The following is a 23,376-nucleotide window of genomic DNA, read 5'->3' on the forward strand; positions in this document are numbered from 1 at the left end:
ATGGAACACAGCTTGCCTGGGAGCAGCAGACCATGATGCTAGCCCCACCAGCGAGCCACGGCCACATTCCTACCCAGGACCCAGTACAGACCCCTAAGGCAGGGAGAAAGGGGGAAAAGACAGAAGAAAACCCTGTCTCCTTCTCTTCAGGCAAACTTTCCTTCACCAGAGGGTGTGAGGTGGGCTCCCACCAACCTGTCCCTCCCTGACAGAAATAAGAAAACCTAGAGCTCTTTTTAGGCCTCACAGGCTGTTCCACGGTGAGATAAAGAAGTCAGACTCGAGACTAAAAGATCTGATCCTTTTTTGAGATCCTTCAATTCCCAAATATCACCTTTGAAAAAGTAAGGAAGTGTCTTCTACAAGATGGGGTATATTTGGGTTCATATGTTTGGGTCTGCTTTTAACCAAGGGCAGGGTATTTATTCCAGCCTAATTTGAACCCACTTAAAATACATTTGGGGTCTTGGTTTAGCCTCTCTGTTAATACCTGTAAGGACCCCACCTTCTAAGTAGGTCTTCTGATAACATCTTTCCACTAGAGGCTCCTATGTAAAGACTGGCCTGGTATTCAATCCACAAATATGCCAAGGACAATGATTACGTGTAGGCATTTGCTAATAAATGCAGGGCCTTGAAAAAGAGGCAGAGCTTCTTTCTGGAGCTTCAGAGACCAGTAAAGGAGACAGTCAGGTAACCTTAGTTAAATGATACTCAGTCACTCATTAAACAAATATTTATCAAGGGCCCATTAGATGCTAGGCATTTTGCCAGGCGCTGGGCTCTCGTGGTGAGCAAGACAGATTGGTTTGTACTGTTGTGGAGCTGACAGTCCAGTCATAAAAGGAGAGATTAATTAAATAATCACAAGAATGAGTGTGTAATTTAAAAATGTAGTAAGGGAGCTCGGAGGAAATGTTAGATGGTCCTATGAGAATGGGGGGATCCTGACCCAGTTCCAGAAAGTCAGCAAAGGCTTCCTTGAGGAATTGGCAATTGAACTAGGACTTGAACAAAATGTAGGTGTTCACCAGGAGAGTGGGGTGGAAGGAAAGAGGGGAATTGTGTCTAGAGAGAGGGAACCATGTAGGCCAAGATCCCGGGTGAACAGGGGCACAGGGGTTTCGGGAAATGGAAGGCCAGTGTGGGGAAAGAGCGTGGTGGGTGATGCAGCATGTGGGGACGCCAAGGCTGGTCCTCAGAACCCTACAGGCCCATTAAGGCCTTAGAACTTTTCTTAAAAAGCAAAAGGCAACTTGCAAGTATGTTTTGTAATTGAAGCATAGTTGACATACAATACTACATTAGTTGTAGATGTACAACACAGTGACTCAACACTCATGTACATTATGAGACAATAGGGATAAGGCCTTAGTCTTTATCCCAAGCAATGGGAAACCACTGGATGGTTTCAGTGGGAGATATACATGGCAATCATAGCCAGGACTTCCGTAGGGTAAATGATGTACTACTAGAGGAGCACAGAGGGAATCAACTAAAATCTAAACTGGTATGTGTGGTGTGGAGGGACAGGAGGGAAGTTAGGGCTGGGGATGCGTCCACATCGGCTTTCTGGAGGAGGACGTATCTGAGATGAATTTTTGAAGGAAGAGGATGACCTAGTTCAGCCACTATGGAAGGGGGAGGGAGGGATAAAGAATGTGTCTGGGTGAGTGTGAGGGTATGGGGGGAGTACAAGAAGAACAGGCCAGTAAGAGAAAAGGCAAGAGAGTTAGGCAGGGACCTGATGATGAATACCTCCCAGGTCATGGCAGGGTCTGGGTTTTATCCTGATGGCTGCAGACAAGCCACGGACACAGCCAGAGGTCCTCAGCAGAAGGATGATCAGATTCCTGCCTTAGAAAGGACACTAGCAGCAGAGTCGACAGTGGGTTGGAAGGCTGCGGTGCTAGAGAAGACAGACCTCATCTGCCTGCCTTTGCAGCCCAGGTGAGACAAGGCGCATCATCGGCAGGGAGGAGCCAGTGAGAGGACGGAGAAGAGAGGATGATTTTAAGAGACGTTAAAAAGGTGCAGTTGAATGGACTTTGTCACCAGTGGGATGAGTGGGAGTGATTTTTGCTCTACCTACAGAATAGTCAGAACAGAATGGATTCTTCTACTTGGGTTGACTCTTGCCTTATGACCTAGAACATGGTCAGTTTTTGCAAGTGTTCTATGCATCCTTGAAAAGAAGAGTGTTCACTAATTGTTGGGTGCAGGATTCTGTTGTTAATTCATTCAGTTAAGTTTGGTGCACTTTAGTCTACACCCTTATTACTATGTTTTGTCTGTTTGCTTTAATATTTGTGACAGAAAGGTATTAAAGTTTCCCACTATCATGGTGGACTTGCCGAGTTCTCTTCATATTTTTCTTCATTTTTGTTTCATATGTTTGGAGGCTAAGTCACTAAGTATACATAAACTTAAAGTTTTTATATCTTTCTGCTGAATTATTCCACTTACTATGCAGTGATCCCTTTTATCATGCATCATTCTTTTTGCCTTAGACCTAACTTCTAAGATATTAACATAACCACACCAACGTTTAACTTTTGTTAACATTGGTCTGGTATCTATTTTTCAGCCTTTTGCTTTTAACCTTCCTGTGTCCTTATGTTTTAAACATGTCTCTTGTAATCAGAACGTAGGTGGAATTTTTTAAAAATCCAGTAGTTAATAGATTTGGCCCATTTACATTGTATTGTGGCTATAAATATATTTGGATTTATTTCTGCCACCTCATTTTGAGCACTGTTTTTGATTTTCTATTATTTTTCCGATGCCTTTGGATAAGTACAGTTTTTTTGTTTTTTTTTTTTCACCTCATTTCCCTTATCCCTACCAGTTGCTGGTTGGAATCACTGCATTCTATTTCATTTCTTTAAGCAGTTGCTCTTAACATTTAATAGGCATTTAATATTTGACTCAACAAAACCAAGGTTAATTAATATCTCTAACAAAGAGTTAATACTTCTGGGTGGTGCCATTGAGAGAGACTTAAGAGCCTATTTGGAACCAAAGGTGAGACCTATTTTACATATCCTTGCTTGGAGGACACATGTCCAATTATCGTATTGTCAGATGCCTATACATATGCCTTTGGTGGCATTATACACTTTGTAGAATATTCTCTTCATGGGTATTTTGCATTACCTGCGCAGTTACAGGGGTAAAAACAAATACATGTGTTTGTCTCTCCTTGATTCTTGGAACTCTTAAGTTTTTCCAGCTAGCTTAGTTACCAGGGCCAAACTGAGCACAAGTGCTCTCCGAAATAGTGGGTTTCATAATGTCATTTCAACAACTGTCGATAAGCCGAGAACTGAGTGTGAAATGGGGATCAGATTCTCTCTTACATAACCATGGCTTACATTTACCTCCTTCATCCTCTCTGCTATGCTTATGGCTTAAATGATGGGGAAGGAACTTAGCTAATTTCTCCCAAATATGACAGGGAATGAAAAAACTCTATTTGTATACCAACTGAAAAATTATTTTAAATTAAGCATTCGATGGTCATTGATTGATCTAAACCACACCGGGCTTCAACTAGTTCAAGAGAACCAGTTATTCATATCTCCTACAGGTCAGGTCACATTTTCGTACTTTTCAAGTGTTATGTATACTGTGCCCATTAACCCTTCAGACAACTCCATGAGGTAGACAGGATGGGGATTATTAGAGGAAACATCTCAGAAGAAGTGAGTGACTCACCGAGGTTCCCAGAGTCAACCTGTGCATAGCTGGGGCCATATGGTGTTGCTCATTACCCCAGATTGAAAAGTGACTGTTGTGTTGCTGGGCAAGCCCATATATTTACCATCCTGTTCACGCGTCAGAGCTCAGGTTCTTTTTGAGTAGCTACAGATGACAAAATATGCCAGCCTTAGCACAGATACTCCAAAAAGCATCACACTGCCCTCACTTTGTTGTCACTGGTAAGTCAAGAAATCTGGCTTTCCGTAAAATGTCACCAGCGCCCCAAATCTCAAAGGGCTGGGCTCAGCACACAGGATGACATGGAGTCCACGGGGCTTGATTTTTTTTCCATCCCCCAATGGATATACACAGATAAGCCCCACCCCTGACAGCCAACAAAAAAAGAATAGTAACAAGAAGCAGAACTTACAAATTTCCATTATGGTTAATGCCTGATTTCATGTAGTCATGGATTAATGGGTTCATTTATTAGAACAATTTGTGAAAATCCCCAAGGGCCCGTGAAGGCTGTTGCTTAATGGTTTTTATCATGTCATAGGCTTCCTTTACTCCTCTCTTTTAAGGAATCCTGAGTAGGCAAGGAACTTAGGACTAACTACTGCTTAAAAATGTAAATTGTAAATAAAGCCAAAAAAATAAAGGCTTTTTGTGCCTCTGGGGCTTTCTTCAGCAACAAAAAAGGATTTCATTTTTTGTATGTATCAGCTGATTCATAAATCCCACTGCCACAGTCTATCAGCTTCGTGTTGACTCAAGGCTCAGTTTCAGGAGTCAACGTGTTCTCCTCAGGTTTCCAGCTAAGGATGTGAACTGCAGGGTGGTGAGAGCAATTGGAAGTCAGTACAGACACCCCCATGACTGTCCCTTCTACTGGGGGGAGCAGGCAGAGAGCAGAGTTGTGGCTTTATAACTGCAGGGTGCACTGTGGTCGGGAGGAGAGGGATACCTGAGGACCTGCTGGCCTCTGAACAAGGTTGTTTACCTGGGAAGATCCATAGTGACGAAGCCCAGGCTTTCAGGCTTAGACGTACATGAGAATGTGAGCATTATGACAACCCTTGGCCAGAGATGGAGCCTCCAATCTCAGGAGCCTTCTGGTCTATCTGGTCCCCCTTCATACCAAGGGGATAGAAGCAAGAAGGCAAATGGATAGAGCCAAATCCATACCAGCACTTAGAAAACAACTCAATGGAGATTCCCCACCAGTGCTAGATCTAGAAGGGAACCATCCTTGATACCCACATAGTCAGGGACACACAGGGACCTCCACTTGAGGAAACCCAGGGACAATGACAAACAAAATCCTGTCCACCAAAAACCGGCAATACGAAGAGCTATTTGTACAGTTAAATGGCAACTACCAGTATATAATTATTGTCTCCTGTACCAAATTAAGTATATAACTTAGCAAGTGCTTGGGAGGGGAAAAAAATACTTATTATCTCTTGGCTGTACTTTACGGCACTGAGACCTGATCACTGTTGCATGTTAATGAAGAGGTGATGGGTAAAGATGTCCCAGTTTGGAAGAACTAAACTGCTTTATATGAGAAGGAGATCCAGAAGCAAGGGGAGTGAGGAAGTGGAATGAGAGAGAAACTGAGAGGCTGAGTGAAAAAGGGCTGAGCAGACAGAAAAAGAAACTATGAGAGGGAGAGGTGGGCCCATAGATGTAGAGGCTTTTGGATGAATGGGAAGGTTTGGAAGAGAGAGTGTGAATTTGGGAAGGAAATGCAATATGCCCCACAAGGTAAAGTCTGCAGATATAAAGAACATCTTTGATCTGGTACTATATTATCTGAAAAGAGCTAGACAGAGTTTGACCATACGTGAAGGGGATATTTGGGATGGCTTGACTTTAAATGTTTTTTTTTTTTTTTAAAGATTTTATTTATTAATTTTGACAGAGAGAGATCACAAGTAGGCAGAGAGGCAGGCAGAGAGAGTGAGAGGGAAGCAGGCTCCCTTCAGTGCAGAGAGCCCGACGTGGGACTCGATCCCAGGACCCTGAGATCATGACCTGAGCTGAAGGCAGCGGCTTAAACCACTGAGCCACCCAGGCGCCCAGGGATGGCTTGACTTTAAACACAGTTTATATAGCATATGCAGAATTCCCTTTCGGGGCTGTTAGAGGAACTACAAAGCACAGCTGAACCCGGAGTCCATGACTGGCCCCTGTGACTGCAGACTGGAAGACATGGACCACAGACATTAAAATGCCTGGAGCAAAAGAAACAAGAAAGGTTTCCAGCACGAACCTTAATTCCAAAGTCACCAGAAAAATTACTCAAATTTGTTGCCTTGACTTATGATGGAATTGCTTTCCATGTGAGCAGTTCTGTGAGGCCGCCCTCACAGATGGATGGATGGATGGATGGAAGGAAGGAAGGAAGCAAAGATGGAAGGATGGATGGACAGAAGTATAGATGAGTGGAAGGATGGAAGGATGGATGGAAGGATGGGAGGATGGATGGAAGGATGGGAGGATGGAAGGAAGGAAAGATGGATAGATGGATGAAAGGATGGATGGATGGAAGGATGGATGGATGGATGGGAGGATGGATGGATGGAAGGATGGAAGGATGGATGGATGGAAGGATGGATGGATGGATGGAAGGAAGGAAGGAAGGAAAGATGGATGGATGGAAGGATGGATGGATGGAAGGATGGATGGATGGATGGATGGATGGATGGATGGATGGATGGACGGATGGATGGAAGGATGGATGGAAGGAAGGAAGGAAGGAAAGATGGATAGATGGATGGAAGGATGGATGGATGGATGGAAGGATGGACAGATGGATGGATGGATGGACAGATGGATGGATGGATGGATGGAAGGATGGATGAATAGATAGATGGGTGGGTGGATGGATGGATGGACGGAAGGAAGGAAGGATAGATGGATGGATGGATGGGTAGATGGATGGATGGAAGGAAGGATGGGTGCATGGAAGGATGGATGGATGGTTAGTAATGCAGGGCATGCAGGCGACTGGCAGGCTCCCTAATGCCTGGTGTTGTCAGGTCTCCAGGGAATGACCATATGCCTGGAATCTCACTTCAGGGTTGACATGGGGACAAAAGTTGGTGAAAGCCAACATCTGGGTCACAAATTAATAACTTAATGCATAACAAGCTCGTGGGAGTAGATGTCTGTGCCACACAAGAGGTAAAAATCCTACTCCCAGCAATGATACAGTATCAGTGAAGTCCCTTCACCTTTTCCTGGTGTTAAGGGCAAGTGATGGTTTTGTTTCAACATGCTCCTTTTGAGGCTCGGCACCACCACCTAGAAGGTATTGACCTTACAGAGGCCATCAAACATCTGAAAGCTTTGGCATCATTTTAGAAAAAATGGGGATAATATGAGTGTCTGTCTAAAAAGTAGTAAGGAATGTCACGCAAGCTAACTTGCTTGCATGAATGGAGGAGGCATGAATGATGATGGTCATGATTATTACAAGGCCCCCTGATAATCACTGTGTGCAACCATCACCTGGAAGTCGTCTTCCAGCTCTTCGCCTCTTCCCTGAGTAGCCCTGTAGTGGCCAACGTGTTGTTCTCCTAAATGGTGGGGCAAGAAGAGGTTTTAAAATTCTAATGTTTGTTACTTTTGCTTCTTAAAACTTAGCTTTGTGGCACTGATACATCTTTACACTGATGGTATAAATCTCTATAGAGTGGGTGTCTACACTGCGAGAGGATTATACTGTGTAATATGGTGGCTTCCTCATCAGAATAAGTGGGTCTCATTTGAAAATAATGAGGAGGAAGATAGCCTTGGTACAAGGGACAGACCTGCCTTCTCTGTGTGATATTAGGACATATGGAAAGCTGGGGAAGGATAACTGGCAGACCCTTCATCATGATCTGTCTCATCAGGTTTCCTTTGGTGTGACGTCTGGCCTTTAGAACCCCCACGGAACACCCACCATAGTCTTATTCCCCGTTCCGGTGCTGTTCCCACCAGCAAACTCTTTATGCATGAAACCCTCACTGTCCCTATTGTGGCTGGTCTGCAAGGCCTCCATCCCTTTTTCTACGGGTTCCCAACAGTCAGGCTGTCAGAGCTGTCTGTGTGCACGGGGCTGGCAGTCCCCAAAACAGTGGGAGGATGGACAGCAAAACCTCAGTGCCGGCCGCTCAGCTTTTGTGGGTTTCAGCCAGGGCCCAGGTGTTATTTTAGTGCCACTCCAGTGTTTTATTTGAGGATATGTGTGGATCAGAAGGAGGGACCAAAACATTTTTTTTTCCCCCTTGGCCAAGTGATTAAATTTGAAATTCTAAAAAATGCACAGCCTGGTCCAAAGCTGTGTCCAATTGGGAAGTAAGAAATGTCCTGAAAATCCCTCCCAGGCCAGAGACCTTTCTTCCTTCACTGCTGCCCACCACACAGGCCTGTCTCCCGTGGCCATCACCTGGGCTGTCTGTGGCTACTGACCCACCGGGAGCCCCGTGCCCTGAGGCTCTCCTTCCTTGCTGGACAGGGTACGCGGCCCCTTCACTGGCGGGACATTCTGCAGGGTTGTCTGATTTCTTACAGCCTTGAAAGCACCATAACCAGTAGCCGCTGAGCCATGGCTGAAGGGGAAATCACAACCTTCACCGCCCTGATGGAGAAGTTTAATCTGCCTGCAGGGAATTACAAGAAGCCCAAACTCCTCTACTGTAGCAACGGGGGCCACTTCCTGAGGATCCTTCCAGACGGCACAGTGGATGGCACAAGGGACAGGAGCGATCAGCACAGTAAGCACCCATCTCTCTCGCAGCCTCCTGCCTTCCTGGTGTCTTTCTCAGTCAAGGAGGCGAGCGGGGAGGCTGTCTACATATGGGTACCCTTTCTCTGCCTGATACACTCAGAAGCATGTGTCCAGGGTCTTGGTGTAGAAAAATAACACATTGTGAGAACTCCAGCCTACCTAAAGGGGTCCTATACCAAGTTTTAAAAGGGCTCTCTGTTGATCTAACGCAACTGCTTTGAGAGCAGATATGGCTTCCACTGTTCACCTGCTGTGGGTTTCTGTCACTAGTGAAGAAAGGCCTGGCTCCCAAGGCTGGTGAGGGCCCTGCCTGCTCTCTGACAGGACAAGCCACATGGGGTAGGGGAGCAGTGAACTCTTCACAAAGACCTGGGCTCAGTTTCATGGTCACGGACTCTCCAGCTTATGCTCCCACCAGGCTTGATTTGTGAAATCCTAGTTCATAATCATAGTCTTACACATCATAAATTATGCAGCGCTCGCTCTACATATCATGCAGATGGGGCTGGGGTAACTGGGAGGGGTAAAGTCATTCTCCAGACCCTATAGAAACTGGAGAGCGGGAGCAGTGGGAGCCAAAGGCTCTCTCTTTCCGGCTTTCCTGCCAGCTTAGCCCTCAGGTGGTGTTGATAAATGGAGGTATGACTTGAGGGAAAAGAATCTCCGTGACTCTCTAAGAATAAAAACCGCTTCCTTCTGCTTTAGTTCTTCTCATGGTGGTGTGTCTGTTTGACATTAGGTGTCTGGGCCCTTTTGGGATGTTATCAGGGAGTCCCTGAGCACCACTGAGGCATTAGCTTTGTGGAGAAGCCAAAAGTCCTAAGTTCCTGCTTAGAGAGTCAGTGATCTGATGGGCGAAGCACACTGCGAATCAAGAAAAGAAGTGTAGAGGAAACCAAGAGATGTACAGTAACAGCAGAAGTGGAAAGTGAGGTTCTACAGAACAGGCTGTAAAATGGAATGCAGGGGCGCCTGGGTGGCTCAGTGGGTTAAGCCGCTGCCTTCGGCTCAGGTCATGATCTCGGGGTCCTGGGATCGAGTCCCGCGTCGGGCTCTCTGCTCAGCAGGGAGCCTGCTTCCCTCTCTCTCTCTGCCTGCCTCTCTGCCTACTTGTGATCTGTGTCTGTCAAATAAATAAATAAAATCTAAAAAAAAAAAAAAAAAATGGAATGCAAAATATTGACCTTGATGTGATTTACCAAATAGTCTTAATTAGTCATGTAATATGCACCAAAGGTTGCAGGCTGTAAGCAGAAATGCCCATCTCAGTGGTGCTCACTCTACTCTTAAACACAAAGGTCGTGGGGAAGGAAGCTGCCATCTATGAAGCAGAAGGCAGTCTCTTCCTTCCCACTCACCAGGCAGACCCTTGAGATAAAGAGCAGGAAGGCTGGTGTTGGGCCTTCCAGCTGCAGGGTCAGATTTTTTGGGGGGTTTGTTTTGATAGCTTGTCTTCAAGTGGGCCTAGCGAATGCCTTGTATTTGATGAAAACTAGGTACCAGAGTGAGGCAAAAAGGACTCTGTTTAGTACATTAAACATATACATGTATATAAGTAACATCTACTACAAACAAATGGACTTCGATTGTATTCCACTGTGTGAGGCAAGCTACACAATTTGTGTGATCTGCCCCACATAACACAAGGGAAAGAAGCTTTGGTTCCTCTGGGATTTTAAATGTTTCTGATAAGTCTTACCCATCTTCTGAACCAATGGGAATGCTCTCTGGTGCTCAGAATCCCTGGGGAAAGAAAGCATGATGCTGTGTTCCTCAGGGTTAGGCTGGCTTTTCTGGGACATCTTGAATTCTGGGAAACAAGACACTACAGTTAGGACTTCCAAGTACTGGAATTTCTATACAAATGGCATTTGATTTCATTGTTGTCACTCCATCATTAATACTGTTGACTGCATTCCGGGTATATAACATTCGGACAACTTCTGAAAGTGCTGTGGATTCAGCTGCCTGACCTAAGACGTCAGGAACCCCTGGAATGCAGCACAACAAAGCTGTAGGAGTGGGTGTGAGGAGGTCTACATCCCAGTAATGCTGGATCGACTGTTTGCCAGGTGAACTTGGGCTATAATTACGTAATCTTTCTGGCCTCACTTTCCTCACTTGTAAGATAAGAATAACACTACTTGCCTCACTGGTTTCTCAGGAGAATTAAATGAGATGATCGAGTTAAAGTCCCCAGCACAGGGCCTGACTCAGGGGAACAGCTCAGTACAATACTGCTGTCATTATCATCATCATCACCTCAAAGCTTCCAACTATTCAACTCGGCACGTGGAAATACAGTATAATATTTGAGGACCTTCCCTTCATCTTTTCTGTAATATTGTCTCCCAGGAAGGTCAAGGGTCTAGATTCATGTTTTGATTCAGGGCCCCTCTGGCAATCGCCTATTTATTTACTCTAGAACTAAGGACAAGGGCCAAGAGGGACAGAAATCAGAGTTAAGTGTGGTGAGTGAGCAGAAATCCATCTCTGTACTTGTCAGTGCCAAGAGGACAGGATAATGCAGATACTCGCCGCAGACTCAAGGGGCCCTAGATTTGGAGTCAGAAAGCTTGAGTTCATATTCTTGCACTGACCCTTTCTAACTGGAACAGCACTGAACAATGACCATTTCCCCCATTTTACATAAAATGCTCTGCAAAATAAACATTAAGTTCCCCAGCCCAAAGACCCTTCCAGTCACCTCTCCTGTCTAGAAATGTAGATGTCTCCAGTGTTTCCAGCTGTCTAACCTTGTAAATAATATTGAGACTCAGCTTCCTCACCTTGGGGAATGGGAATAATAACACAGCTCTGTGTGTCTGAAAAGGCTGAAAAGTCTTAAAAGATCCGGCAGGCAACAGGACCCTACACGCTGAGTGTACTTCTGTCGCCCTCTACTGCCCAGTGGTGGTACTGTCACACACCCTCTTCATTTCACAGATTATTCTGAATCAGAATCAATCTGGACAGGGCAGGGTCAGAGAGAGCAGATGACCTTGGTTTACTGATTAGCATGGTCCGGCAAGGGGATGGTTTCTATTCCTAGATCATTAGTTTGAGCATGACTAGAGATTGTGGTCACAGGCACAGAGCCATACTCTAAGACTTCCGTCAGGAAGAATATATCTGAAACCCAATCAAATATTGAAATAAATCGGGCGCCTGGGTGGCTCAGTGTGTTAAGTGCTGCCTTCAGCTCGGGTCATGATCTCAGGGTCCTGGGATCGAGTCCCGCGTCGCTTCCCTTCCTCTCTCTCTGCCTGCCTCTCTTGTGATTTCTCTCTGTCAAATAGATAAATGAAATCTTAAAAAAAAAAAAAAATTGAAATAAATCTACATAAATCATACCAAATAGAACTGCATGTCTTCCAGATCTACAAAGCAAAAAATAACTCTTCTCATGGCTTCTCTTTGTCTGCAACCAGCAGATCTGCTCTGGGCAAAACTGGGGTGTTTTCAAAACTTACCTTCTTCCTACTTCCAGGAGAGTAAGTTTCCAAGTACCTAACACAAGGCCTCTCTTGGAGTAGTATAAACCTATGACAGATGTTTGTGCACCGGCCACTGTAATGTAGGCCTGAGTAAAACGTTCCCAAAGCTCCTCAAATCACGGCTGTAGGCAATGATCCATACAGACTTTGACGATGTGTTACAACGCCATTCTAGGAAAGCCAGGCAACATCAGAGTCAAGAGCTGCAGACCACGAGACAAGGCAATGGATGTTAAGTTGCAAGAAGATTCATGGGGACCCCTATGGCTTTCCTTTGGGACATGGATAGATGGTAGCCTCACCTTGAGAGGGAGGATCCTCGAAGAGGAACAGACCCAGGGAAAGATGACCAGTTCCATTTCAGACACAGAACATTTGAGGAGTGCCTTTTGTACTACGCATATTTCCCTGTAGTTATAATCACACTCACTTGTGTGAGTATTTAATGCTTTTCGCCCCCACTAGGCTCCCTGAGGATGGGGACTTTGTCTGTTAGAGCTCAACAATCTAGTTCTGTGTCTAGTCCATTGACTGGCACTTGGCATAGTACCCAATATATATGAATTTGATGAGTAAATGAATTGTATTGGTGGCAGATAAATTCAAGTTCAACAAAAGATTCAGTAAATACCTATTGAGCACCTGATAAATGCCAGGCATTGTGTTAGATTCCTGCATTTCCACTTAACCATAATCTCACAAGGTTATGAATAATCATCACTCCACAGACACTGAGCTAATAGGGCCTGTGACCAGTCAGTAAGTGGGAAAGTTGAAAAGGGTCCATAGCTGCTGCTTCTAAGGAAGCTTCCTCTTCTAAGACTCTTTTCATATACCACTGCCACCCCTGACATCAACACCATGATGGTGGTCTCCCCTGAAGAACTGATTAAATGAACATACTGGAGGGGTGCCTGGGTGGTGGAGTCAGTTAAGCACCTGACTCTTTGTTTCAATTCAGACTCCTGGTTTCAGCTCAGGTCGTGATCTCAGGGTTGTGAGATCGAGCCCCGTGTCAGGCTCCACACTCAGCATGGGATCTGCTTGAGATTCTCTCTCCCTTTTCCTCTGCCCCTGCCACTTGTGCTCTCTCTCTCTTGATCTCTAAAATAAATAAATAAATCTTAAAAAAAAAAAAGAAAGAAAGTACTGGATTCACACAGCCTGTCATGCTGTTCAGAGAGGTGAAGGTGCAGCTCCCTGTTTGTTAGCTCCTTGTCCCCCTGGGGAAGGTACTTCCCCACAGACCTCTGTTTCTTCATTTTAAAAACAGTTTCCATGTCACTAAAGGAGGAACCTTAAAAGCGTCATATAGCAGGTGCTCAAAAAATGTTATTCACCATCATCATCACTTCTAGGCTAACTTGACCTTCTTACTGTGACCATCTGATTTCTGTAGGCTGTTAAGTTAAATGAATGTTAGCCTTGCTCATGGAACTTAGTCTTACTCTTCAACTCAGTGTCACCAGGACCGTCTAGGTTTAGAGCTCTCAAGGCCTGGAATGTAGGAAAAATGGGCCCAGGCCCAGCAAGCCCTGCCCTGTCTAACTTCTCTGGCAGAGAGAGCGAACTGTTGTGGGCAGAGCAAGAAGGGGCTCCATGTTCGATTCTGCCCTTCCTGCTGCACCTTCCTCTGGGGCCAAACCCCTTTGGGTGTTTGTTTTGATTTGTTCCTCAATGGGATGAACACGTGAATGGTAACTGGAGAACAAGTTCACAAGCATCCCAGATCTGCAGCCTCTGCTGTGACCCACACCCCCTTGCCTCCCCAAGCACACAAGAGGCTGTGTGGGGAGCAGGATTACTGGCACTGCTCACCGCACAAATGGAAAGGTTCCTGAGCGAAGTGTGTGCCAATCAAATATTTATAAATCAAACCACATCCTAAAGGCACTAAGGGAGTTCACTGGTCAGAGAAATGGTACTTTGCAGTCCTTTATAAAGGGCAGACTCCTCTTCAGTGAAATCCCTCCCGCCTCCTTGTTTTGGGGCCGTGCTGTCTGCAGTTTCTCGTCTGCTATGACTCGGCACCTCATGGTAAGGACACTTGGCTCCCCACCGGCTTGTGCTGCAAGTCAAGACAGCCTCTCAGATCACCAGGGTGGGCACAACTGGGCCCTGTTGACAGAAGCCAGTGAGCAGGGCCGGTCTTCAGGCAGAAATGCTCCCCCATACCCTGCGGGCTGTTCCCACCTTGGTGAGATAGGATGCCAGAGGTCTCCCTGCCCTTCATCCTACTCACCCCTTATCTGTTATGCAGAAAAATCTAGAAAAATCTCTAGATAGACTTTTTTTTTTTTTTTTTAAATATCACATAGTCCATGGACTATATAGAAATTTTCCAGGGATCTTTTTTTCAGACCCTAAAGCAGAAGCAGACACCTTTACACATTCTAAGAAAAGTCTTTTTCATACATATATGTATTCCAAACCACTGGAATTTTCGTTCCACAAACTCACTTTTTTTTTTTTTTAAACTTCTCCATCTTCCTCTAATGTTTTACGGAGCTCGGCTTGTGGCTACACTTTAATTATAAATGCCACTGACATAAAACAACCTCACCGAGTTCTGAATGAGGCTGACCTCACTTTGGGTAAACACAGCAAAGGACAGGAAGTCTCCGACCCAGAATAAACTAGGCACGTAATCTCTCTTGGCCTCTCTTTGGAGAGCAGAGGTGGAAAGTAGGCTTAAAGGCCACGGGCATGCTACCAGAGCAGAACCTCCCTCTGCACTCATTTGTGCCCTGAACGCACCAGCTGATATCTTATCTTTAAAAACTTCTAGGGGCAGAAGAGGAAGACGTGAGGATGGCTTGGGGTGCAGAACCATGTGCAGGGCCCCAAAGCTCACTTTGTCTTGGCAGCTGCAGGCTCTTGGCATCTTTTTCCTTCTTTCTATCCTTGGAAATAAGAATCATGTATCTTCCTGTGAATAAAAGTACTGCTAAGAGGGGCGTGTGGGTGGCTCAGAGGGTTGGGCCTCTGCCTTCGGCTCAGGTCATGATCTCAGGGTCCTGGGATCAGGCCCTGCATGGGGCTCTTTGCTCAGCGGGGAGCCTGCTTCCCCCTCTCTCTCTGCCTGCTTCTCTGAATACTTGTGATCTCTCTCTCTCTCTCGCTCTCTGTCAAATAAATAAATAAAATAAAATAAAATAAAATAAGTACTGCTAAGAACTAATGGAAGGCACCGCAGAGAAGAAAACACCAGAGATACAGGCAGAGCTCGGGCAGAAAAACAGGTTAGACTGCCTAGTTTGGGGCTGGCATGTCCACCCAAAAGCTCTGGGTTCACCTTTATGTACAGTCCTTCAAGCAAAAAGCCTCGTGAAGGGGTTCAAAGTGTAAGTGGGGGGCAGGGAAGAGCACCATCCACAAAGGAGGAGTTTGCCTTGATCTTTAGTTTTGATAAAGAACACGTTCCTAGACTAGCACAGCCTTCTGTGCTTCCCAGTTTTTACTGGGCACATCATGGTCACAAATCTACCAAGCAAACGTAGCCTGTGTATAAAAAATGTTATACTGCTTTGCAAATTTGAATTTCTCTAGGAAACTGATGTCTAGCTAGAGTACCTTTAAAAAATTTGCTGGTGAGAGGCAGAGAAGAGGCCCGGCTGGGGGCAGAGAAGGCAGGAGTCCCAGGCAGGGGCAGAGCTGGGTGAACTGGGGACCACAACAAAGAAATAAAAAATAAATAAGTAAAATAAAGCAACAAATTAAAAAAAAAAGTTGTTTAATTAAAAAATGCTTCCATTTCTCCTGATAAGTCGAAAGTGGAACAATAAGTACTCTATGGACTAAATGACTTGTCTCATTTTTGAAAAAGTACTTGCCTTTTCATCCTGGGAATGGGTTAGAGCCAAGGACCCTCCTATCTCAGACATGAAGTCCTAAATTCCTGCTCAGGATAAAGAAAAGGTGCTTCTTCCTGTTCGTGCAGGTGTTGGTTAACCTGGTGGAAGGTGACAGAAAAGGAAACTGAGCAGAGAACGGGGGAGCCCTAGTGCCCCCTCATCCCTGTCCTGCTTCATTAACTTTCCTGACTCCATCACCCCCTAAGAGGACTCACCTTTATGGACACCTGTGCTTGGGTCTACATGGGGCCTGGGTCAAGCCCAAGTGGTCAGGAGCAAGCAACAGGAGCCTTGGCCAGCTCTGAGTGTTTGACCATTGACTAAAAGCTGAGCTTTATGTAATCACGATGGCCCCGAAAAGGAGAAGTCCACAGTCACCAAAAGCCCCATCACCCAGACTGAACCAGGGTCACCAGGTGGCTGGGTTTGCCTCAGAATTGTGTCTTTAACAAAATGAAGAGCTAGGACAAAAGAGAGGTTCCTCCCACTGCCCTCTGTAGACTCAGCCCTTCTCCTCATCCTCCCCAGGGCAGCAACTGGTAGGAATTTGTTCTGAATCTAAGGCACATTTTCTCATTTTACTCCCTATATATTCATGAGCTATGCACACTGTTTTGTGTTTTATAAAGGATTTCATCAAGGATTTACTATATTCTTTTGCAATTTGCTTTTTTCACTCTGCATTTTTTTCTGCTTTTCTTTGAAAGATAATATATATATATTATACACACATATATATGTGTATATATATTCTACCTAATAAATATGTGTATATATCATAATACTGTTTAATACACAGGAGAGAGCAAGAGAGTTTCTGCGGTATGCTGCACTTGTGTTTGCTTCTAGCTGAAAAATGAGCGAGGTTTCTCAAGTGGGCATCTTTACCATCACAGGTCTGAGCCCCCTCAGCTCCCAGTGTGGGGTCCCTGTGTGGCATGGGGCGCGGTTCTTAGCACGCGAGGGATGGATGGGCAGGGAAATGTGTGTGGACTGAGCGGCTTCCAAACCCTGGTACTGTTCTGAGAGGGAGGAGCTGGCGCTGGGCCGGGCTGTGTGGTTTCCCCTACCCTTTCGGAGCCCCCTTTCTCACACACACTCCTTCCCGCTCCTCCTGGGCAATAGCTGCCAGAGGCTGGAGGTTGAGAAGAGTGGATGAAGTCACTGGAGGGAACTGGACACCTCGTCGGTTCCACGAGCAGCTCCGGCTGGGTGTTACTCCTTCCTGCCAGGCCCGCTTGCAAAGGATATATGTTTAGGAAACTTAGCCAGAAAGAAATCCAGTGAAAATGAGCTATGAAACTTGGACATCCTGGAGAAATAATATTTACAGAGGAAACTCTTGAGACGAACTCTCACCAGTGCAACAACCCTGGCGTTGGGGCTCGTGGCCGAGGACCGAGTCCTGTGCCAAGCAGCTCTGGCTCATGGTTACTTACCTTCGTGAGGCCTTCGCATGGCCAACATGGGAGTCCACAGACAACGAAGTTGACTCTACCTGCCCCCCGCCCCAGAAAGACGAATGGAGACTAAGGAAAACAGAGAACAGAAATGAGCTAGGAAATGAAAATCTTTTTAAAAACACTCCTTGCTGATAATGATGTGTCAGTGTAGGTCCATCACTTGTAACAAATGGACCACTGTGATGGGGGTGCTAATAATAGGGGCTGCACACATGTGACAGCAGGGGACATAGGGGAAATCACTGCCTTCCCTTCATTTTTTCTGTGAACCTAAAACTGCTTGGAAATATAAAGTTAATTTTTTTTTAAAAATCTTTCTTGATTACACAAAAGGACCTGTCCTTTGGGATTTCTGTAGCACCTATAATGTGTTTGAATAAATATATAATGGGTGGGCAGGTGGAAAAAGTCCCAGCAGCTAACCAGGAGCTGCAAATGGGATACTGAATGACCATTTGCCATCTTATACAACTTGTCTGACCTTGAACACAAGAACATGCAAGAAAGGAGAATTTGGCTGGATTTGGAGTCATCTTTCCCATCACTGGAGCCCAAGGTGTTGTCTTAAAGAGAAGAAAACACAGGATACTTGCAATACTCAGAGGTGGGTCCTGGTCACAACGTTAAATGTTGGGTAAAACATGTCATCAGTGAGCTTCAGTATTCCCACCTATAGGACAAAGTCACTGCCACCTTCCTCCAGACAACGCTGGGAAAAGCAATGGAGTCACTGCAGCTTGGTGGAAATGACAGTGATGGTCCTGGGCCGTCTCTATGCATTACATCATTGAATCCTCTAAACAATTCCATGAAGCAGCTGCTATCATCATGTATAAGGCAACAAGAACTAAATAACTTGCCCAGTGATCACACAGCTAATACACAACCAAGCCAGAATTTGAATTCGTGTGGTTTGATTCTGGAACCCATACTCTAATTTTATACTGTTTATACCAGAACAGAAACTAGCATGACGTCTGGCACGCTTAGGCGATCCCTACACAGTCAGTCCCTTCCCTCGGTCTCTCTTAAACATCAGGATTATGCTGAGAAAATGGCAGAGAAATACATGTAAAACTTGTCTGAAGACCATAAGAGCCAACGAAAGCCCAAAGCACTAAAAAAACCCAATTTTATCAGCGTATTATTCATATACCATAGAATTAACCCACTTACAGTGTACAACTTGATGGGATTTTTACATATATATATATATTCACAGAGTTGTGACTATCTCCACAATCAATTTTAGAACATTTTCATCACCTCCAAAAGAAATCCTGGACCTCTCAACCAGAATTTCCCCTTTGCTCTCCCCACCTTCCTCAGCCCTGGCTACCACTCATCTATGGCCCGTCTCTATGGGTCCATCAACTCTGGACATTTCACTTAAATAGAACCATACAATATATGGTCCTTTGGGACCGGCTTTTGCACTGAGCATGTTTTCAAGGCTCATCCACGTCGTAGCATGTAATAGTGCTCTGTTCATTTTTAGGGCCGAACAGTATTCTGTTGGCATGCAGCATTGCTATGAAAGGTATTTACTGCTTCATAGACTCTTAGACTTGGGGAAAACTTTAGAGGCTAGACACAAAGGCTTGCCATGTTATTGATAAAGAGACTGTGGCCTCTAGGTTAAGGAGCCTTGCTAAAGTCACCCAGCAGGCTGGTGGGAGAGCCTGGAATCCTTAGCTCGGTCCCTCTTACTTCATTCCACAAAGCGTCACTGGAGACACAATTCAAAGTGCACAGCTTACTGATGATGGACAGCAGGTTCATCTCTGCAAATATTGGCCTAACATTGTTCATTAGACAAATCTATCTCGGTTGAACCAGTGGGCAAGGCCCAGCGTGAGGGGCTGCAGACCTACGGGCAACCAGACAGAGAAGATCCCTGCTCTTTCCCCAGGTACACATTCTCCTGGGGAGGCAGAAACAAAGGAGCAAACCCCTAAATGACAAAAATAGGTGTTTGCCACATAAAGTGCCACAGAGGAAACAAAAGGCTGAGAAAGAGGATGATGGGGGAACTCGGGTGGCACTGGCAGGGACAAGGCTGTGTATAGACAGTTGTGGGGACCTTGGCGGGAAAGGCCTCTCTGAGGAGGGGGCATTTAGGCTGGGGCCCGGAGGAGGAGAAGAACCAACTGTGTCAACATCAGGGGGAAGAAGGTGCCAGACAAAGCGTCAAGCGTGGGCAGGAATCCTGAGGTGGGAGAGAGCCTGATGTGTCGGGGGAGTTAAATGGGTGGGGCAGACTCAGTGATCGAGCAAGTGGTATGGTGTGAGGCTAGAGGGGATCATGATGGGGGCCTTCTGGCCCGTTCTCTCATGACTACCCTCTTGGACTAACCCAAGTCAGGAGGACCCGTGGGAAAGGAGATCAGTGGCTTCCAGTTTCCTTCCTGTGAATTAGATAAACTCCACTGACCACAGGAAGCTAGAGGAGACCCGAGTCTCTGTAGCAAACATATCCAAGGACAAGAGAACCGCATCTTCAGTAAGGGTGAGTAACTATGTATCACTCTCGGGATGAATCAGAAGATAAGGAAAACAGAAGGAAATGGGAAAATACAAACATATTAATAAGGAAGTGGTTAAATGATTATGGTACAGCCACGTAGTAGAACATGGAGCAGCTGGCTGATAGAACTAGGTTAACTCTTTCAGTGTGTAACTGGCAAGATCTCTAGTTGGTTGTTAAGCAAACAAACAAAACAACAAGGTACACAGTTGTTTGTGTATCATACCACTGGTGTTAAAAAATTTAAAAAGCAGGAAGGATAACATGTATTTCCCAGATGTGCATAAAAGCTCTCTAGAAGGGTACAGATAAAATAGATCTAGGAGGGGTTTACTCATTTATCTCTGCCTCTCCCCAGCACCAGAGAATGTGTTCTGGGAGGAAGGACAAGGGTCTCATCTGTCCTGTTTATGGCTGTATCCCCAACAGTTGCACCTGGGAGGCTGGGGGACAGAGACAACAGAAGGGACACTCTGTCTCCTCTTACACGGTTTCCAAGTTCGAAACAGGTGAATGTATTTCCATTCAGAGAAATTAACTAAAGCAGGAAAACAAGGGAAAGCAATGAGGGGTCTCCAGCTGCCAACCAGAGCCCCGTGTTCCTTCCGGCCCACCCTGCCCCCCAGCCTTTGACTAAGCCAACCCTTAGGGAGGCCAGCCTGTCCTCCCGGAGAATGGGGTGCTCAATGGTCCTCAGCTAGATTTTTTACCCCTAGTCATCATGGTGGTCTAGTCACCAAAGACATCATCTAGAGAGCCCAGAATTAATTTTGCTTCTTAAATGTGAGCCATCAAAGGATCCTCCCCCTCGAGAGCCACTGGGAGAGAATGAACAAATGAAGAATTACTGAATGGCTGCCATATTCCAGGTAGTGGTCCAGCAGTGGGCAAGGCTCCTTAGGGTATTAACCAGTGTAAATGGGGAGTCTAACCCAGAGGAACTCGGGTCCTTGGCCTTGGCCTCACAGTTTCCCAATAATTCCTTGTTGTGGGGGCCACCCTGAGCATTGCAGAATGTGTCACAGCATCCCTGGCCTCGATGTACCATTTGCACTGTAGCCAACACAGCCCAAAATGTCCCCAGACATGTTCAGATGTCACCTGGTGAACATAACCCCAGGACGAGAACCACCATTCCTATCCCTGCATTTCCAGACACCCACTTTGTCTTCCCGATGAGAAGTCAGGATTCCCATCAGCCTCTGTCCCAGCTGGGCTGCCACAGAGGCTGGCCATTGACTGAACTTCACAGTGGGAGTGTTCCCCGAGTTTCAGATGCACTAACCGGTCCAACTTCCTGGGAAACTCTCTGTCTGGGAAAAAAAACGCTATGGGATTTTTTAAAATAACAATCTGTCCACAAGAAGCTCCCATGCCGAACAGGTTGGGGCCCTAAAAAGCCCTCCCAAAGCAGGTTGCTAATTAAAGCAGAACACAGTCGAGCTGGCCAGCTTCCCACTCTGCAGCACCCAGGGAATTGAACGTCGCTTTCTCCCATGGTGATTCCCCGCCAGGAGGGGATAGAGACAGAGGAAGGGTGTGAGGGGTCATTCTGTAACCAACAGGGGGATGGCAGGCACGCCCATCATCATCTCTCCTTCTCTCAGGAACATCATTCCCAAAGGGCAGCTTTCTTTGGAGCGCAAAGAAAAAGGAACTGTATTTCTATGTTTTGATTACTGTGAGGCTCATCCTTGAGGGCACTGAGAAATGAATGAGCAGAATTTTCCATGGCTAACTGTCCTGGCCGCCAGGCCCTATCGGCAGAGGTTTAGTGTTTATTTACTTTTGCTCATGTTATTTTTGTTTCAGTTCAGCTGCAGCTCAGTGCGGAAAGCGTGGGGGAGGTGTACATAAAGAGTACCGAGACTGGCCAGTACTTGGCCATGGACACCGATGGGCTTTTGTACGGCTCAGTAAGTATGAGGCTGACATGCTTCCGGACACGGCCAAGGTTTGAGGTTTCCAGAAATCGTGTTACGTTGAGTGATGCAAACTAGAAAGCAACAATTAGTCTCTGCTTGTTGTTTTTTCCAGCAGGATTCCCACCCTCTACGCTGCTTTATTTTAGGCACAGGCATGAAAGAGTTTCTTGTGGCGCTCTCTCAAAATACTCAAACACACTATCGCCTGGACACAGAGGAAACATTGATTGAAATTTCAGTAACTTCTCAGTTAGTCATTTCAGAATACCTATCCCACTGCATTCATTCATTCCCACAATGTTTCTGGAGCAACACCACAGGCTGTAAGTGTGTTCTCTATGCTTCTCACAAAAACTGTAGGGCCTAGACTCCAGTGTGTGACTCGTCATCCAACAAATATTTAGCAAGTGGCTCCCATGTCTAAGGCCTGAAGGGATGTGATGATGAATGGGCCACATGCCTGTCCTTGAGAAGCACGGTCTCAGAGTTTATTCAGGAGCTAAAAATCCTCCACATCTTCTGCTCCGTCCCTCTGCTTGGTAATGCTTGCCACGGGTTTGACTCAGTATATGTATCGGTCTTAGTCAGAAAAGAAAGGAAACAGTGTAATTTTGCCCCTGTTGGTATCTCTGGTAGAAGATTTAAACGGAAAGAGAACTAAAGCCATTGGGCCGAAGGTTTGAAATTATTTCCACATTTCAATGATCCTTTCTCTATATCTTAACAATTGATCATTGAGGCTTGGCCAAACCCCTTTCTTCCCTTTTATGAAGATGTCTACAAAAAGGCAGCTAGTAGCAGGGTTTGGTCTGTTTGGTCTGAACCTCCCTTTAACTTACATCAAATTGCCTAGGGGCAGTGGGCACAGAAGACTGCCTCTTGAAGCTGTAACTTCAGCCAGGGTTCGGAATGTGAACACAGTTTGGTTTCTTAGGCCGCCTGCTAGGGGTCAGGAGATGAGACTGTCAGAGCAATGAGCAGCCTCCTGTAGGCTGGTCACTGAAATATGGATCAAATGGGGCCATTTTAAAGGGTTTGGAGCTAGGCAGTAACTGCTACATAGAAAGTAGATTTTTTTTAAGGTGGGTTTTCTTCTTGGTGATAAGATCAATCGACTGATCAATCACTGAATCTCAGACTCAAAAATGAAAATTCTCTGCAACTTTGGCAAGTTACTTGCCTCCTCTGAGCCTTGTCTAAAATGAGGCTAGTAATGGGTGGTGACTGTCACATAGAGGCGTTAAGAGGGGTCTGAGAGATAGTGCACAGAACCCACCCACCGATGTTGCTGACACGTGGGAGATGCGCCATCAGTGAGAGCTAGAAGACGAATAATAAGTTTATAAATCCCTTATCCTCATTATTTTCCAGGTTATACTTACATTTTATGGCTTTTCCTCTTTTAAATCAATTTTGTCATTTAATATAATCTTCTTTTACTTGTATAAAAATACTGAGGAGAGAATCCCCAAATCCAATTTCCCCATACTTCACCTGAAATATTCAGAGGGTAATCTTAATATATTATATCTGATAATTTATATATTTCTCCACTAATAATGATAAGTTCTAAAATATCTCCAAGCTCTACCTCACATGTCTAACCACTTTTAGGTGTTAATCCA

General features: G+C 45.5%; 1 protein-coding gene across 3 annotated transcripts in view; it reads left to right on the top strand.

The window, feature by feature from the left end:
* Positions 1 to 23,376, top strand: part of FGF1 (fibroblast growth factor 1) — a 99,790-nt gene that overhangs the window by 70,613 nt on the left and 5,801 nt on the right. For all 3 annotated transcript variants that reach the window (XM_046000767.1, XM_046000765.1, XM_046000766.1), the window contains 2 exons: positions 8,269 to 8,471; positions 21,639 to 21,742. In XM_046000767.1, coding sequence (XP_045856723.1) covers positions 8,303 to 8,471; positions 21,639 to 21,742 — 273 coding nt within the window. In that variant the 5' untranslated portion in view covers positions 8,269 to 8,302. The remainder of the gene's footprint in view (positions 1 to 8,268; positions 8,472 to 21,638; positions 21,743 to 23,376) is intronic.

Source organism: Meles meles, chromosome 3 (assembly GCF_922984935.1).
Source record: "Meles meles chromosome 3, mMelMel3.1 paternal haplotype, whole genome shotgun sequence".
In the NCBI taxonomy this organism is placed as follows: domain Eukaryota; kingdom Metazoa; phylum Chordata; class Mammalia; order Carnivora; family Mustelidae; genus Meles; species Meles meles.